Raw genomic sequence first — 19,275 nt, 5'->3', positions numbered from 1 at the left:
CGCTGGGGCAGCCTCGTGTCACCCAATGGGCAGGAGGATGCCACAGTGTGTGTGTGTGTGAGTGTTAGGAGTGTGTGTGGGTGTGTGTGTGTGTGTGTGTGTGTGTGTGTGTGTGAGTGTTAGGGGTGTGTGTGTGTGTGTGTGTGTGTGTGTGTGTGTGAGTGTTAGGGGTGTGTGTGAGTGTTCGGTGTGTGAGTGTTAGGGGTGTGTGTGTGTGTGAGTGTTAGGGGTGTGTGTGTAGGTGTTAGGGGTGTGTGTGAGAGTTGAGGGGAGTGTGTGAGTGTTAGGGGTGTGTGTGAGTGTTAGGGGTGTGTGTGTGAGTGTTAGGGGTGTGTGTGAGTGTTGGGGGGAGTGTGTGTGAGTGTTAGGGGTGTGTGTGTTAGGGGTGTGTTTGAGTGTTAGGGGTGTGTGTGTGTGAGTGATAGGGGTGTGTGTGAGTGTTGGGGGGAGTGTGTGTGAGTGTTAGGGGTGTGTGTGTTAGGGGTGTGTTTGAGTGTTGGGGGGAGTGTGTGTGAGTGTTAGGGGTGTGTGTGAGTGTTAGGGGTGTGTGTGAGTGTTGAGGGGAGTGTGTGAGTGTTAGGGGTGCGTGTGAGTGTTAGGGGTGTGTGTGTGTGTGAGAGTGTTAGGGGTGTGTGTGAGTGTTGGGGGGAGTGTGTGAGTGTTAGGGGTGTGTGTGAGTGTTGGGGGGAGTGTGTGTGAGTGTTAGGGGTGTGTGTGTGTGAGTGTTAGGGGTGTGTGTGAGTGTTGAGGGGAGTGTGTGAGTGTTAGGGGTGTGTGTGAGTGTTAGGGGTGTGTGTGTGTGTGTGAGTGTTGGGGGCGTGTGTGAGTGTTGGGGGTGTGTGTGTTAGGGGTGTGTTTGAGTGTTGGGGGGAGTGTGTGTGAGTGTTAGGGGTGTGTGTGAGTGTTGGGGGGAGTGTGTGTGAGTGTTAGGGGTGTGTGTGTGAGTGTTAGGGGCGTGTGTGAGTGTTGGGGGGAGTGAGTGTTAAGGGTGTGTGTGTGTGTGAGAGTGTTAGGGGTGTGTGTGAGTGTTGGGGGGGGGGGTGTGAGTGTTAGGGGTGTGTGTGTGTGTGTGTGTGAGTGTTAGGGGTGTGTGTGAGTGTTGGGGGGAGTGTGTGTGAGTGCCTTTGTGACACTATTGTCGTCATCATTTCTCAGGAGAACAAAGTACTGCAGCTGAGGCTCTGTTCACAGCCACCAGAGCACTGAGCTTCTTCTCTCTAATCTTCACACACACACTCCCTCACCTGGGGAGCTGCCACAGGCTGCCGCGGCTTTGATTTTCCACCCGGAGGACGCCATGCTAAGTCACCTTCTCATCAAGCCTACAGCTCAGGCTAACTCTCCTCAGATACAGTCTCCAATCATACATTCTAGTTAGGCTCCTCTCTCCTCTCTTAACTCTGAATCCTCTCCTCCTTTACTCCTGCCCCTGCACCTCCTCTTCCTTCTCCTGCACCCAACCAGACTGACTGAGAGCACCACCAGTCTGTAGTCTGTATTTACATTAGCAAGGGATTTTAAGATATTTTAATAGTGCGTGTTTGCGTGTGTGCACGTGTGTGTGTGTGGCGCTGGATTGGAGGCTGAGTACATAATTATATATATATATATATAAATAACTATATATATATATATATACTGTATATACACATACATGTGGAGAGAGTGAGCAAGAGGAAAGGTGAGGGAGAGAGGGAGAGAGAGAAGAAGAGGAAGAGAGGGAGAGGATAGATGGGTAGAGAGCAGCACCTCTACAGCTCACCCTCTCCGAGGAGCAGGTGATTCACAATCACAATATACCGTATCTGGATTAAACTGCCCTGGTTCAGTTTAATCCAGAACAGCTAGCATTTAAAACAATCTCTCTCTCTGTAATCATCTTTCTCTTTTTCTGTGTGTGTGTGTGTGTGTGTGTGTGTGTGCGTACACGAGTGTGTGCATGGGTGGGTGTGTGTGTAGGCTCTGGCCAGTCTCCGGTCCAGGTGCAGTGATACTCACCCAGTCCCCCGGCAGCGATCAGCCTTCCTCCCAGACAACCAGCCACAAAGTCAGCCCTCTTCTCCCTCATCTTGGAGGCTCGGGTGGGCTTCAGCCACACACCTGCACACAGATATCAAGGCTAGGTTCAGGACACACACATACACAGACAGACACCTGCACACAGTTAGCAGTCAGTAAACAAACACATTCCCTCTCTACCCTCCCACTCTCTATCCTCCCCACCCTCCCTCCCTTCAAACTCCTGCCCTGCTAACTAACTCCTGTCCTCCTAACTAACTTAGGGGTGGCTGTAGCTCAGTTGGTAGAGCGGGTGGTTCAATGATCGAAGGGTTAGTGGTTCGAATCCCAGCTCCGACTGTCCACATGTCGAAGTGTCCTTGAGCAAGACACCTAGCCGTGCATGGCAGCTACCGTGTGTGTGAATGGGTGAATGGGAGGCCATTCTAAAGCACTTTGAGTGCCACTAAGGTGGAAAAGCGCCATATAAGTGCAGTACATTTACCATTTACCATCCTGTCCTGCTAACTAAGTTCTGTCGTGCTAATTAACTCTCGGCCTTCTAACTCCACAGGTGGGCCTCCCATCTTTGTCTCCAGTTATTCCGGCCCTCCATACACCTGGCGATCTCATCGGTGGTGTCCACTCCCACATCCATTTTGATTATGTCCACGAATGTTTTGGTAGGACGTCCTTGCAACTTGCGTCCGCACAGTGGAGATGGCTCCCATAACACCAGCTGTCCCGAAGCTCATGGTGTCTGCAGCAGTGCCCCAGCCAGCTTCATTCTCCTTCTTCCACCTGCTAACTCCTGCTAACTAACTCCTGTCTTGCTAACGAACTCCTGTCCTGCTAACTAACTCCTGTCCTGCTGCTAACTCCTGCTAACCAACTCCATCCATCCATCCATCTTCATCCGCTTATCCGGGGTCGGGTCACGGAGGCAGCAGCTCCAGACATCCCTTTCCCTAGCAGCATCAACCAGCTCTGCCTGGGGAATCTTTAGCCGCTCACAGGCCAGTGCGGAGATATAGTCCCGCCACCTGGTCCTGGGTCTACCCCGCGGCCTCCTCCCAGCCGGACACGCCTGGAACACCTCCCCAGGGAGGCGCCCAGGAGGCATCCTCACTAGATGCCCGAACCACCTCAACTGGCTCCTTTCGATGCAAAGGAGCAGCGGCTCTACTCCGAGCCTCTCCCGGATGACTGAACTTCTCACCCGATCTCTCAGGGAGACCCCAGCCACCCTCCGGAGAAATCTAATTTCGGCTGCTTCTATACGTGATCTCGTTCTTTTGGTCATGACCCATCCTTCATGACCATAGGTGAGGATGGGGACGAAGATAGACCGGTAGATCGAGAGCTTTGCCTTTTGGCTCAGCTCTCTTTTCATCACAACAGTGCGGTAAAGCGACTACAGAACCGCACCAGCTGCTCTGATTCTCCGGCCAAACTCCCTCTCCATGGTTCCCTCACTCGTGAACAAGACCCCCAGATACTTGAACTCCTTCACTTGGGGTTAGGACTCATTTCCTACTCGGAGTGGACAGGCCAAATCTGCAAATAGCAGCGACGCGATCCCCAGCTCACCAAACTGCAAACCCACCTCCCCAGGGCTACGCCTTGATATCCTGTCCATGAAAATCACAAACAGGATTGGTGACAGAGCGCAGCCCTGGCGGAGGCCAACCCCCACCGGAAAGGAAGACGACTTACTGCCGAGGACACGGACACTGCTCTCGCTCTGGGTGTACAGGGATTGGATGGCCCTAAGTAGGGACCCCTCACCCCGTACTCCCGCATAACCCTCTACAAGACCTCTCGAGGGACCCGTTCGTAAGCCTTCTCCAAGTCCACAAAACACATGTAGACAGGTTGGGCAAACTCCCAAGCCCCCTCCAAGATCCTCGCGAGAGTGAAGAGCTGGTTGGTGGTTCCACGACCAGGACGAAATCAGTACACTTTCCCTGGGAAGCTGAGTAATGTGATGCCTCTATAATTGGCACACACCCTCTGGTCCCCTTTTTTGAATATTGGGACCACCACCCCAGTCTGCCACTCCTTTGGCACTGACCCACACTTCCACACAATGTTAAAGAGGCGTGTCAACCAAGACAGCCCCTCAACACCCAGCGCCTTCAGCATTTCTGGACCGATCTCATCAGTCCATGGGGCTTTGCCACTGTGGAGTTGTTTGACTACCTCAGTGACCTCCTCCAAGGAAATTGACGACCCCCCATCATCTTCCGGCTCTGCCTCGATCGTAGAGGGTCGATTAGTCGGGTTCAGGAGTTCCTCAAAGTGCTCCTTCCAACGCTCAACAACCTCCTCAGTTGAGGTCAGCAGTGTCCCCTCCTTGCTGTATACAGCTTGGATGGTCCCCCGCTTTCCCTTCCTGAGGTGTCTGATGGTCTTCCAGAAACACTTTGGTGCCGACCGAAAGTCCTTCTCCATGGTTTCTCTGAACTCCTCAAGTTAGCTGGCTAGACAGTAGTCAACTAGTAATCAGTCATCACTACCCCTGACAGCTTGGCTGCATTTATTATTTTTACCATTGGTGCACTTTCAGATATTCCGTTTAATAGCCAGGCAGGGGGGTCCTCCGGGATCCCCAGACAGCTGACGAGTCATGCCCTATCTAATATCTGATCATTGGTTGTCTGAAAGAGCCGCAGTGACTTTGGCAGCGCCTTTCTGAAAGGTTGAGATGGCAATGTTCTCCAGGCAGCCGCCAACGCTCTATCCTCTTTGGTAACAATTGAAAAAGGGCCCAGGCGCTCAGAAATGCAGGCTTTCACGGCCAAAAATGCCATATTGTAGCCTTTAGATTAACCAATTATTTTCCGACTAGCAGATCGCCTACTCGGGTACTCGAGTACTCGGTTAACCGTGCACATCCCTGGTCTCCACTCCCACATCCATCTTGATTATGTCCACAATTGTTTTGGTAGGACCGTGGAGATGGCTCCCATAAAACCAGCTTGCTGGCCAGAAGCTCACGGTGTCTGTAGCAGTGTCCAGCCAGCCTCATTCTCCTTGCTGCTGCTTCAATACTGACATGCACGTTATAAATGACTTATGTCCAGTGCTGCACACAGCATTCTGGTGTAGCATCCGTCCAGCGACCTCTGCAGGGATTGGCTCAAGGTCCAGCATTCACAGCCATACAGGAGAACGGCCTCCATGGTGGCGTCAAAGAAGTAACTAACTACTGTCCTGTTAAATAACCCCTTCTAACTAACTCCTGTCCTGCTAAATAACTCCTGACCTCCTGCTAACTCCTGCTAACTAATTCCTGTCCTGCTGCTTACTCCTGTTCTGCTAACTAACCCCTATCCTGCTAACTAACCCCTATCCTGCTAACTAGCTCCTGTCCTGCTAACTAACTTTTGTCCTTTTAACTAACTCCTATCCTCCTACTAATTCCTGTCTTACTGCTAACTCCTGCTAACTAACTCCTGTCCTGCTAACAAACCCCTGCCCTGCTTACTAATTTCTGTCCTGCTGATGACTCCTGCTAACTAACTCCTGTCCTGCTAACTAACTGCTAACTTCTGTCCTGCTGCTAACTCCTGTCCTGCTAACAACTGTCCTGCTAACTACTGTAACTCTCGCCCTTCTAACTAGTTCGTCTTTCTAACTAACTCCTTTCCTGCTGCTAATTTCTGTCCTGCTGCTCACTCCTTTCCTGCTGACTAACTTCTGACCTGCTAACTCTTTTCCTGCTGCTAACTCTAGTCCTGCTGCTAACTTCCGTTCCCAGTCATTACTGAGGACTCTTTGTAGAACATGACACTTGGGAGGGTAGTGTGCCGTGGGATTTTTTTAATGTCAAAAATGTGCCTTAGCTCAAAAAAGGTTGAAAAACACTGGTCTAGCACACTTTCCATTCACATTCCTACCAGGCACCCACACAAGACCAATAGTTTTAGTTTACGTTAGGTAGGGTATTTGATTTTTATTCAATCAATCAATCAATCAAAGCTTTATTTATATAGCGCATTTCATACCCAGAGGCAACACAATGTGCTTTACAGAGAACAAGGGAGGTGGGCAGACATCCCACCCCTACATATTCCAGAGGGAAGCAAAAAAACAGTAATTGCCCGGGGGCCAGATAAGTGAGCTGTAAAAATTCTTCCCTGACCCCTCTCAACGAGGCGATCGAGCAAGCTCCTGGAGTATGTTTGTCTACCGGCTAAGAACATTTATAGAGCAATAAATAACATTAAATTACATTTTCAGAGTAAGAGAGGCTTTATTAAACCGTTTAACTTGGATCCGGTGTTCTGTCTCTGCTTCTGGGGTCCCTGGCACATTTGGTTAGCTAACTTCAACCGCTCCTTGCTGTCATCTCACTTCAACCCGTCTGTTGCTCAGGATAGAGCAGGTCGTCTAATGATCAGACCGATCGATAGATACAGTAGATAGATATGATATATTGATAGTTATAGAATAGAAAAAAAATACATCCAGTCTATATATATATATATATATATATATATATAGATAATATACATACAGACTGGATGTATGTATTTTTTATTCTATACCTTTCTACCTATCATATACAGATACATTTATATATATGAGTACACATACATACATACAGCGTGCAAATTGCTGGGGGGGTGGGGGGGATTTCCCCCCCTCTGGTTTTGATATCCCCTCCTCTGATCATTCATTTTTATCACCGGTGGGGATACGTTTTTATCCCTGCTTCTGGTCAGACTAAATATAGCTACAATTGCTGTGCCAGAAAATAGATGGCGCAATTTAGAAAAACTACACTAGCTATTTCAAAAATATGATTTACAACAGCTAGTTCTAACCATGGGTCATGACCGAACTAACGAGATCACGGATACAAGCGGCCGAAATGAGTTTTCTCCGGAGGGTGAAGTTCAGTCATCCGGGAGAGACTCGGAGTAGAGCCGCTGCTCCTTTGCGTCGAAAGGAGCCAGTTGAGGTGGTTCGGGCATTTAGTGAGGATGCCTCCTGGGCGTCTCCCTAGGGAGGTGTTCCAGGCGTGTCCAGCTGGGAGGAGGCCGCGGGGTAGACCCAGGACTAGGTGGCGGGACTACATCTCCACACTGGCCTGGGAGCGGCTAAAGATTCCCTAGGCAGAGCTGGTTGATGCTGCCAGGGGTAGGGAAGTCAGCCGAAAGTCAATGGGGGCTGTAAATTTTCTTGCATTGAAACTGCCTGAGCTGTACACAACAGCGTGTACAGCCCCAATACAGTCCCAATGGGGGCTGTACACCCGAGTGGGGCGACTCCGAGCCACCGCCAACCGCACTATGGGGGCCTATGAGCCCCGTACACGTCGTACAACGCCCATGCAACCCGGCTGGAGGCCGTGCGCCGCGTACAGCTCAGGCGGTACGCGCCTGGGCCGTACGCGGCGTACAACCCGGGCAGGTTCCTTGGACGGCTGTACACGACTGTACAGCCCAGGCACTTTTCAGTCAAAAACGGCGTCCCAGACCACGCGACCTCTCGGGACGCCGTTTTTTGGCGTGGCCTCGCCAAATCTGAACCTGATGAGGCCTGCGGTGCCCAAAAGTGTCTCGGGCCGGTTTTGAGTTTGACCCCCACCGATCGGGCTGACGTCCGGTCAGGGCAGAGGCCCGACCGTGGCCTAACGGCGTGCGGAGTTTCGGACCAATCAGAGAGCTCCATTTTCAAAGTTGTCCGATCGGCACGACGTTCGGTGAGCGTGATCAAGCCCTCGGGGCCTAAGGGCCCTCTGTACGTCGGACCAATCGGAGCATCCCATATGGGCCAATCAGAGAACGGGATATTCAGAGCGGTCCGTTCGGCACGAAATCCGGCGTGCGTGATCGGCACCTCGAGGACAAAGGGCCGTACGGGTTTCGGACCGATCGGACCGCTCAATTTGTTTTAATACGCTACAGTACACAGGCGTGTACAGCCGCCACAGGTTCGTGTACAACAGCAATAGGTTTACATGTTAAAATTAAAATTGCTCGGATTGGCTCGAAACCTATGCACAGTAACAGTACACCATGGAGACATAAACATACTGCCATATCAACCTCCTAGCCCCTATCAATTTGGAGATATTGGCCTGGACACTTGCCATGCAAACCTATTGCCGTTGTACACTGACCTGTGGCGGCTGTACACGGCTGTTTCTCCAAAACGGATGGGTCTAGAAGGCTGACACTCGGTGGTCTTAGAGTACCTAGGGGTGCCATGAACATACTACAGTATCAGCCTCCTAGCCCCCACCGCTTTGGAGAAAAAGGCGTGTACAGCCGCCACAGGTTGGTGTACAACAGCAATAGGTTTACATGGTGAGTGTACGGGTCAATATCTCCAAAGTGACAGGGGCTAGGAGGCTGATATGGCAGTATGTTCATACCTCCATGGTACTCTTTTAGTGTGCTGTGTTTCGAGGCAATCCGAGCAATTTGAATTTTTGACCAAAACTCAAAATCGACTTCCAGCAGCCGAGAGGGTAAAATTCAACTTCCTCCAATCCTTACGGGATTCGGAGGGCTTGTCCCTTATGGTAAGAGGATGCTGAGGTTATATTATGAGCCTCCTACCCCAAGCCACTTTGGAGATATTGACCTGAGACAGGGGTGTACAGCCGCCATAGGTCGGTGTACAACCGCAATAGGTTTACATGTTAAAATTAAAATTGCTCGGATTGGCTCGAAACCTATGCACAGTAACAGTACACCATGGAGACATGAACATACTGCAATATCAGCCTCCTAGACCAAGAATCTTTGGAGATATTGACCATTAGGGTAGGATTAGGGTTACACTCACTTGCTTGTTTCTCCAAAGCGGTTTGGCCTAGAAGGATGCCACTTGGTGGTCTTAGACTACCCTTTGGTGGCATGAACATACTACAGTATCAGCCTCCTAGCCCCCACCACTTTGGAGAAATTTGGCATGTACAACCGCCACAGGAATGAATGGGGGAAATCACCATTGAAACTGTTGCCGTTGTACACATGACCTTTTGAAACAAAGGTCACAGCTCCCTGAGGACCTTTACATGCACAGTACAGACACAGTACTCGGGTCAGTTACTCAGCATGCACTGCCATTGCAGAATGTGCAGAGCTTTCGTCTCTGCTACCTTCGGTCGGTTACGGGAAGCGACTTAGGGAGAATGTGTACAGCCGCCGAATTCCTATGGCGCCTGTACACGCACATTGTTTTACTGTACAGAGGGGGTTCCGAAAGCACTAGAGGCCTCAAAATCGGGTCAGTGGGTCATGAGTGAGTGTCCTTCGAGACTGTACAGAGGAATTTCAGCTAACCCCTCTAGAAAAAAAAAATCCTCACATATCTCCAAATTTGACCCAGTACACTGTCAGGCTCTTAGAGTACAACACCCTTCTTTGCAAGAATTGATCATTTTGATCCAAAATGAAAACCGCTTAATCTTGGAGGCTGACGCTGAAATATGTTGATCCTTGGACACTCTAGAGCAATCTCAGTTTTGATTCATATCTGTGGGATGTTCGTAGGCCGTACGGGAAAGGCGTACAGTGCCAATAGGTTTATATAGCAGCTGTACATTCCTTTATTTTATACACTTAACAGAGAGCTAGGAGGCTGATATTCCAGTATGTTTATGTCAACACTTGGTACTTTAACACCACAGAGCAATAGCCTTCTCCCACCAATGGCTTTGGAGAAACGGGCGTGTACAGCCGCCACAGGTCGGTGTACAACCGCAATAGGTTTACATGTTAAAATTAAAATTGCTCGGATTGGCTCGAAACCTATCCACAGTAACAGTACACCATGGAGACATGAACATACTGCCATATCAGCCTCCTAGCACAATAATCTTTGGAGATATTGACCATTAGGGTAGGATTAGGGTTAGACTCACGCGCTTGTTTCTCCAAAGTGGTTTGGCCCAGAAGGATGACACTTGGTGGTCTTAGACTACCCTTTGGTGGCATGATTATACTACAGTATCAGCCTCCTAGCCCCTGTCAATTTGGAGATATTCACCCGTACACTCACCATGTAAACCTATTGCCGTTGTACACTGACATGTGGCGACTGTACACGCCTGTTTCTCCGACATGGATGGGGCTAGAAGGCTGACACTCGGTGGTCTTAGAGTACCCAGGGGTTCCATGAACATACTACAGTATCAGCCTCCTAGCCCCCACCACTTTGGAGAAACAGGCGTGTACAGCCGCCACAGGTCGGTGTACAACAGCAATAGGTTTGCATGGCAAGTGTCCAGGCCAATATCTCCAAAGTGACAGGGGCTAGGAGGTTGATATGGCAGTATGTTCATACCTCCATGGTACTCTTTTAGTGTGCTGTGTTTCGAGGCAATCCGAGCAATTTGAATTTTTGACCAAAATCTCAAAATTGACTTCCAGCAGCCGAGAGGGTAAAATTCAACTTTCTCCAATCCTTACGGTATTCGGAGGGCTTGTCCCTTATGGTAAGAGGATGCTGAGGTTACATTATGAGCCTCCTACCCCCAGCCACTTTGGAGATATTGGCCTGGACACTTGCCATGCAAACCTATTGGAGTTGTACACTGACCTGTGGCGGCTGTACACGGCTGTTTCTCGTAAACGGATGGGACTAGAAGGCTGACACTTGGTGGTCTTAGTACCCAGGGGTGCCATGAACATACTGCAGTATCAGCCTCCTAGTCCCCACCACTTTGGAGAAACAGGCGTGTACAGCCGCCACAGGTCGGTGTACAACAGCAATAGGTTTGCATGGTGAGTGTACGGGTCAATATCTCCAAAGTGCAAGGTCATAGCCTCTCCCAACCACCACGTACCCCCACTTATTCCTAAGCTAGCTTTCAAATGAAACCATCCGTGAAGCTCTACGACGTTCCGTTAATTTTGCCCATTTTCTGGAAAACGGTTATAACCAAAGATATAACCGTTTTCCAGATAGGCTATATCTCCAGTGTAGAAGTTGGTAGCTACTCAGAAGCACCACCTACCCCCACTAATTCCTAGGCTAGCTTTCAAATGAAACCATCCATGAAGCTCTACGACGTTTCATTAATTTTATCATGTAAACCTATTGCTGTTGTACACCGACCTATGGCGGCTGTACACGCCACATTTCTCCAAAGTGGTGGGGGCTAGGAGGCTATAAAGCTGGGGTCCTCAAGTACCGAAGGGTGGCATGAACATACTCTGAGATCAGCCTCCTACTGCTTTGACAACACCTTTAAAAATTAAAAAGATGACGTGTACAACCGCCATAGGAATGTATGGCGGCTGTACACGCCAAATTTATCCAAAGCGGTGGGGGCTAGGAGGCTATAAAGCAGGGGTCCTCAAGTACCAAAGGGTGGGATGAACATACTCTGAGATCAGCCTCCTACTGCTTTGACAACACCTTTAAAAATTAAAAAGATGACGCCAAATTTCTCCAAAGCGGTGGGGGCTAGGAGGCTATAAAGCGGGGGTCCTCGAGTACCAAAGGGTGGGATGAACATACACTGAGATCAGCCTCCTACTGCTTTGACAACACCTTTAAAAATTAAAAAGATGACGTGTACAACCGCCATAGGAATGTATGGCGGCTGTACACGCCAAATTTCTCCAAAGCAATGGGGGCTAGGAGGCTATAAAGCGGGGGTCCTCCAGTACCAAAGGGTGGGATGAACATACTCTGAGATCAGCCTCCTACTGCTTTGACAACACCTTTAAAAATTAAAAAGATGACGTGTACAACCACCATAGGAATGTATGTAACGTGGGGGTTTTGCGTTTTGTTTCTGGAACGCATTCAACTGGTAGGCTACTCGTAAACCCCGGAAGTAAATTTGAAGACGGGGCACCAGCTAATGTAGCCATGTCTGAGCGCAGTAGGCTATATGGCTTCAGCACGATACAAAGAAAAAATAAGCTTGATCGACTTGTGGATCCATACAAAATGAGTAAAGATCACTCATTGCCAATCATATCCGGACATTAACTATCTTGTGCATAGATAGCGGCAGGTTTGACAGTGAGTGCGTTCACATGCACAATATACACAATATTTTGTTATTTGAATGATCTTGAATATATATTCAAGATCATTCAAATAAGAAAATATCGTGTATGTTTTTATTTATTTATACCGGCCGCCAGTCGTTCCATGAACGGCTATAGGGAATGCGCAGTTTCGCGCTGGCTACAGCCTATTATATGCACAGTTTTGCGCTATGTAGGCTATTATCAATAAGTATTATTCATTGGGGGAGCTTGGACTCGCTGGGGACTGGTGGAGAGACACAGAGCCTCCCCAGACGCGACATCCTCCAGTTGGCTGAAGAGCTGCACGCTCTGGCTCCGGCTGCGCCCCTCGCAGTGTCCACAGAAGAATACCCCCACCAAAATGCCTGCATGGTGAAGACAAGCTGCAGAACTGTCTACCAATGCATGAAGTGCACCTAGCTGTCTGTGAGAGGCTATAGCAGAGGATATGTGCGAAGTGTATTTGAGCTGCCGCCTCAACCGTGCGTAAGAGCAGAGCGCATCAACTCGTGTATAGCTACAACTAGTAGCCCATAGCCATTAAAACGGCTTATTGTTTTATTCATATATCAACTAGATAATTCGATAATAATGAGTAGCCTAGTAGGCTTAAATTAATTCAATAGGGCCAAATAAGCCTTAAGTTGTAGCCTAGGCTACAGAACAATCACAAGACGCATAGGCCTAGCGTTGCGTTCTCATAGGCCTATATTAACTTAGATAATGATTAATTATGCTCAGGTCATAATGTCCGTTGGAAATAATTCCCTCTAAGCAGAATTTGAATTGTATTAAAATAGGCTAAAATTAAATTTCCACATATTCTGATTCCTTCTAGGTCTATATAAAAAAAAGCATTTTTTTAATGTGTAGTCTAGGCTATAGGCTTCTGCGATGAACAAAACAGCCACAATGTAGCCTGCTTAGCGAGCGAGAGGGCAGTCTACCATAAAGTGTAGGCTATAGCCTAAACATAATGTAATATATCTAGACTACATGCATTGTGGTATTTCTTTATATAGGCCAGCCTGCAATTGTTTCTCAATAAACAGTTATGTCATCCTCTGAGTCCGAATGTAGGCTAATAGACCGGCAGCTCTAAATGCCTTCCCAATCAATGAGACATGGTTGTAAAAATGATGTTTTACTGATGAAAAGGGTAAAACTTAAAAACATGGAGAGTCATTGCATTGATCGATGCAGTCCGTTCAAATAGGCCCATTTAAAATGACCAATTACATCTTCAAATCTTCAGCCTATCCAACTGGACCACTCCAATGAATGTTGAACGTAGCCTACTTTTATTCTTTAGGTTTCACAGAATCGGCCTACAATGTCCACACATGCATGCGCCATCTGACTAGCTCGTCACTCGCCAGCGAACCTCGACTAGACTATTGTAACCCCCCCCCCCCCAAATTATTTTATATTCAAATAAACTGGATGAACCGGTTTCCTAGCCCTGGATCGTGGGGAGGGGGGTAGCCTGCGTTAGCGGGTGCTTTGCCATGACCGGCCATTGAATTCGCTAGTTTGATTGATAGATGGATTTAACGTCCAAAGTAGATTGTGCAAGTATTGTATAGGCCCATGTGTAAGAGATGAATGGCTGTAACCATGAACTCAGCCAGAGGTAGGCCCTACTGTAGATTATCAGCATTATCACCAGTCTCAATTTATGTCTCAATTTATGTGTTGCCATTCATTTAAACCACCATCTCATCTAGACTACTTCTGTTGCTGCATTTTTACATTTATGCTTTCATGATTTTAGAGCGCAATAAACATTTTCCACGATTCCAATAAGTCCATCCATTCATCCAACTTTGTTCTGAGCGCAGCGCAGGCTGGTAGCCTACTGTCAAGGCTCACGACTGATGCACTCCCTTAACACGTCTCGCATCCCCAGACCATCAAGAGAATTTCAATATGAAAGACCTTGGGATTCCAGGAGTCAAGGCCGTTTCAGACGGGGAGCGACATTCCGCCTGCGTTCTCGCTCGGAGCGGGGGACGCACGCGTCCTGCGCGCAGCGGGGAAAGCTGACTACAATTCAGCTCTTGTCGCGGGCGGGCGTGTGCAGCCTAGTTCCATATGAGAACACTCCTCGTTCCAATTCCGTATAGTAGATCAGCCTGTGTACTTTCAACGAATGTATTATTAGACATAATATCATAATAATATATAAAGCCTTCAACGACCTCCTGCTGCCTGCCTGATGGTCTCAGGGCTAAAGAGACCGCGCGTCGTTCCTCACCCTAACTATTGGCATGCTATCAATGAAAGAAAATACATTGTAAATAAACATGGTTTTAGGCTATTGTGTTTATGTAGGCCTATAGGTTAAGCTATTTGTGTTCATAAGGTAACGTGATTGTAAACGAAAGTAGCCTATAGCCTATAATCCAATTGACTGGAACCAGGGGGTTTGACAAAAGTTATGAGGCAAAATAATTTGTCTTGACTGCATTCAAGATGTATCTTTCACATTAAAACTACATACAAAGCTGGGAATGCTAAGAAAATTGCATATGTTTGCAAACTAAAACAAGTGAACACAATTTTACAATCGAAAATGCTTATGAGACCATTATTTTACTTATATGGGGCAAAAGTGGTTTCTCTTCCTGCTTCTGCCTAAGCCCTCCACAATACCACAACACAACGGTGTCATGTTTTACCGAAGGAGAAGTGAAGAAGACGGTAGCTAGCAGTAGCTAAAGCAGTTAGCTAATGTTAAGATCATTCCTCTAGCTGCTTTGCTGCTCATGCGAGTTCGTCTCCGTTCCTGCCCGAGAAACAGAAGTTGAACTAATAGCATCAAAATCAAAATAGCTTCAGGAATCATCGTTGTAAAGTTAGCTATCTGCTTTTTAGCCACCAACAGCTACCGTTAATATTATGGAAGCTGCTGTCGTTAGCTAACTTGATATCACGGTCTTATCGTGCAGCTTCACAGGCTGCTATTAGCAGACTGCACTAAAGTTGACAAAATCACACTTGCACATCATTAGAATTCCAACCATTTATATGGGATTTATCATTCAACTAAACATGGAACCTGAATACTACCTGATATTTCAACCTGCTGCCATCAGTGATCGGCGCGTCTGCTTGTTTGAGTCATGAATATCTTACGCAGTTACATTCCATGTAGTGTCCCAAAACTGTTAAATCATTCCCCATGTAGTTCACTATGAGTCGCACTCAATACATCCATGGTAATAGGGAGGGAGTGAGTGAACCATTTCAAACACATCTCTGGTCATCTCCGTTAGCCATCTTACTCGTCCTGATGCCATGTTCCATATGAGAACACTCAGCCTAATGTATTAAACTTCTACTTGTCCCGACAGTTAACAGATATAGACCCGGCGACAGTTACAGAGATAGAAACTATAAATAGATATGCTTTGTTCGTAATAATTAAATTACCACCAGACAGAGAACAAGGAGTTTGAGAACGGTAGGCTCATCTAATGTGCGAGATGAGCTACAGCAATGGGTCAATGAGTGGTATTACTGCACCCCTATGGGCAGGCGAGCGGTGGTGCGGAATGCCGTAAAGCGCCTGTTAGAATACCGCGGGTCAAGTTACATTCTTATGTTCCCACATCTGTAGCAAGAATTGGCAATGAAACGGGGTCAACAAAGCATTTAGTCATTGCTGCGAGGATTTTGGAGGATGCCCAAAACACCAGAGGTCCGTCACCAAAGCAGACTCTTCTGCTAGTGCTAAACATCGGTAAGTGACAGGATGAATATTTTATTATAATACAATTATTGTTGTGGGTGATACGCGGCCAATCGTCAGCATGTATTGCTTTTGTTTTGCTATTCTCATCTAGTTAGGGAATTTTAGCTAATTGTATTGACCATCTGCAAAAAAATTGCTTACCAATAGCTTTCTCCACCAATGTGTTAATCTAGGTGTCTACTAACAGCTATCAATTAGTGCAAGCCCAAATCATTGTGGAAAATTCTGGGGAGCCAATCAAAGTTGGGGTGCTCAGAGGGCCTGGGCGAAAAAAAGGGAAAATAAACTTTTGCCAATATTAGCTTGTGAGATGTATAACTAGAGGTTTTTTGGAGTGCTGAATTGATTCCAACCATTAGATTTGAGAAAAAAATAATCCCTGGTCATATAAAAGGTGTTTTATGAACATTTTAAACACAACTGTGCTCAATGGAAACAATTGTCAGTTTTTTAGTCAACCTTATTTATCAAACTCCCCAGCATCTTCCTCACTCCTCTTGTCATCTGTCTGGTTTATGTTCTGGCAAGAGTTGCCATGACAGTTGCCGCAAGCAGAAATACACTTGACTCCTTACTTTTTACAGCAGCACCTGAGTGTGCTACAGTCCCCCGCACAGTTGCAGCTGGAAAACGTCAGGAGGTAGTCTGGTGCAATGGGGTCTGTTGAAGGGACTGGTGCATATCCTTGTTCAGAGAGTTGCCATCCATAGTCCAGGGCATCCAACGATGGACTTTGCAGCATCAGCCAGTCCCTAGTCTGGAGGTAAGCCCGGAGAGTGTTGTGCTGCAGCTCCTGTTGTCGGGGGGAGTTTCTCAGGTGTGATGCTCCCAGTAGCAGCTCGCTTACTGAAGATGTCAAATCTCAAGTCTTCCAAGTCTTTGGGGGATTTCCCATGGAACATGAGCTTGAATAGTTCACAGCCAGCTTTGATGATGTCATCTTTCTCAGCTCGGAGGTCCATAAACACGTCCATGGCCATCTCTGCTTCATCAGTCTTGCAGAGCCTGCTTAGCAAAGTTGGTTTGCTAAACCCTGTGCTGGCTACAACAGACTGGTAGAACATCCGCAGTAGCCTGCTACACACATCGAAGGACCTGAGCATCCTGTGGAAGAACAGTCTCCTCTGTCCTTTCCTGTAGAGGGCCTCAGTGTTGTCAGTCCAGTCCAGTTTGTTGTTCAGGTGCACTCCAAGGAACTTGTAGGAGTCCACCATCTCAACTCCCCCCCCCTGCATGGTGATGGGGGTTGGAGGCTTCTTGTTCCTTCTGAAGTCCACCACCAGTTCCTTGGTCTTGCTGATGTTGATTTGGAGCTGGCTCTCCTCAGAGATATATCAATATAACCAGTACAGGTACATTGGACTTCTTGTTAAAACTTTTCCTTACAATATCTGATCAGCACTAATCAATTCCTCATTCCAGTTCCTAGGTACACAACTAGATGTTATGAGTTCCCCAGTCTGGCAATTTGCTGTCTGTAGTCTAACAGTCTATATATCTAGTTGACCTTCAGGAGTTGCACTTCTTCTGTCACAAGGAACAGGTTTATCCTCCGAATATTGGAGAAGGAAAATCTACAGAAGTGGACTATCGCTGTGATGTTGGCTGTGTAACAGTTGGTCGTCCAGGATCACCCCAAGGTTCTTGTCTGTTTTTTAGGGAGACTCAGTGGAGTTTAATAGTGATGGAGATATCCTCGAGAAGGCACTCTCCATCTTGTCCAGACTGAGCTTGAGGTGGTGCACAGATATCTAAACATGATGGCTGCAAGACACACAGATGCCCATCACCATCTGTGTGTCCGAAGGGGAGGAAGAAAGATACAGTTGAGTGTCGTCAGAATAGCAGTGGTAAGAAAAAAAATGTGAGGAGATTACAGAGCCAAGGGATTTGGTATAGAGAGAGAACAATAAGGGCCCAATGACTGAACCCTGAGGGACACCAGTAGTGAGAGTGCATGCCTTGGACAGACCTCTCCACATGATGTGGTAAGAGCAATCAGTCTAGTAGGATGCAAACCGTGAGAGCACAGAGTCCGAGACGCTCAGCTGGGAGACGGAGGAGGTTCAATGTGTCAAACGCTTCAGACAACCGAGGAGAGAGGGAAACTCTCACTGTGTGGAGGGCCTCCCTTACAGCAAGGAGAGCAGTCTCTGGAGAGTGGAGCAGAATTGAAGCCAGAATGATCTGGTTCAAGGAGGTTATGTGAGAGATACTGGGAGAGCTGGTTAAACACAGCAAGGGTTTTGTCCTTATGAAGTCTCCGACGCAACTTCAGGCGAGGCACGGACGTCAATGCCGGGCTAATCAGCAGAGGCTAATCAGTCACACCCCGTAACAACGCAACCCACCAGCTGACTGTCAGCTGTCATAGCATTGGTCCAGCACGCTAGAGTGCATGTATTTAAGCTGTCAAAACATGTCATTGTTCGCTCTTGCCATTACTGCTGATCGCTTGTATCTGTGTGCTTGCCGAACCTCCTCCCCTGCTCCACCTGTGTTCTGTCAATGTCATCTCTGTTGTCATCGTTGCTCTCTGTTCCGGGGTTATTGCTGCATTCTTCTGGTATTCCACTATGCATCGGCTGGTGGAAGCCGGGGAACTTCACTTGCTTAGTCTCTGTGGCTCTCCGTGGTGATCGTGGGCTGAAACATCTCCGAAGGGCCATCCAGCGGTCCCTCCGGTCACCATGGAGGCAGAGGCTCTAGGCTGTACTCCCTCAGAACTCCATGAAGCATCAGCCCGTGGAGACCAGGGACTATAATGTACAGCAGTCCCCCTATGGCTCTCTTTGATGGTTTTAGTGGGCTGAGTTACTGACTTCCTGGGCTGAGTTAGGACTTCCTGATCGTGGCCCACTCTGATTGTCATAGAGGCAGGGGGCTGAATCGATGCCGTTCCCTCTTCCGGCACTCAAGCTGGCCCAGAGGAGGGGAACAACTAGTTTTCGCCTCCCCCTACTATCGCGCTTTCCACATGCTGTGGAAGGCAGGGGGCCCCCCGAACAGAGCACACCGACAAAATTCATATGCTGTATTTGCTGCATGCCCATAAATGGGTTAATTTTGACTAAAGTGATCTCGACTGAACTCTGTTTGATGTGTTTGACCAATACAATTTCTGTGTATTTTCCACTGTTGTGAGTCATGTGGTTTTTATTGGTCTTTTATGTGGCATTGTGCTGCACAACCATTCTTCCTCCTTCTTCCTCTGACTCACAAAATGCCCAGCTCCGACTCACTGCTGCGCAGGAGCTATCATTTCAAACTTGCTTGGCAATGTAAATGTACTGCATGTTCCCCATTAGGGATGGGAATTGATCAGATTTTAGCGATTCCGATTCCATTTTCGATTCTGCTTATCAATCCAATTCCTTATCGATTCTCTTATCGATTCTCATTGGGCAAAAAAGAGTACAAACAGGTTTATTAACATTAATTTTCTTTTATATGTACTACTTTGAACATGCCAATTACAGTGCTGTTTTTAGGTATATTCACCTTGAACAC

The 19,275-nt window shown here is 47.7% G+C and overlaps 1 protein-coding gene across 1 annotated transcript in view; it reads right to left on the bottom strand.

The window, feature by feature from the left end:
• klhdc8b (kelch domain containing 8B) overlaps positions 1-19,275 on the bottom strand; it is a gene marked incomplete at both ends in the record, with an annotated part of 406,850 nt that overhangs the window by 23,627 nt on the left and 363,948 nt on the right. Inside the window, one exon of the mRNA XM_084461788.1 lies at positions 1,999-2,100. Coding sequence (XP_084317914.1) covers positions 1,999-2,100 — 102 coding nt within the window. The remainder of the gene's footprint in view (positions 1-1,998; positions 2,101-19,275) is intronic.

Source organism: Borostomias antarcticus, assembly GCF_949987555.1.
Source record: "Borostomias antarcticus genome assembly, chromosome: 3".
Taxonomy (NCBI): domain Eukaryota; kingdom Metazoa; phylum Chordata; class Actinopteri; order Stomiiformes; family Stomiidae; genus Borostomias; species Borostomias antarcticus.
The sequence above is the reverse complement of the archived record's forward strand: the minus strand, read 5'-3'. Positions and strand labels throughout refer to the sequence as shown.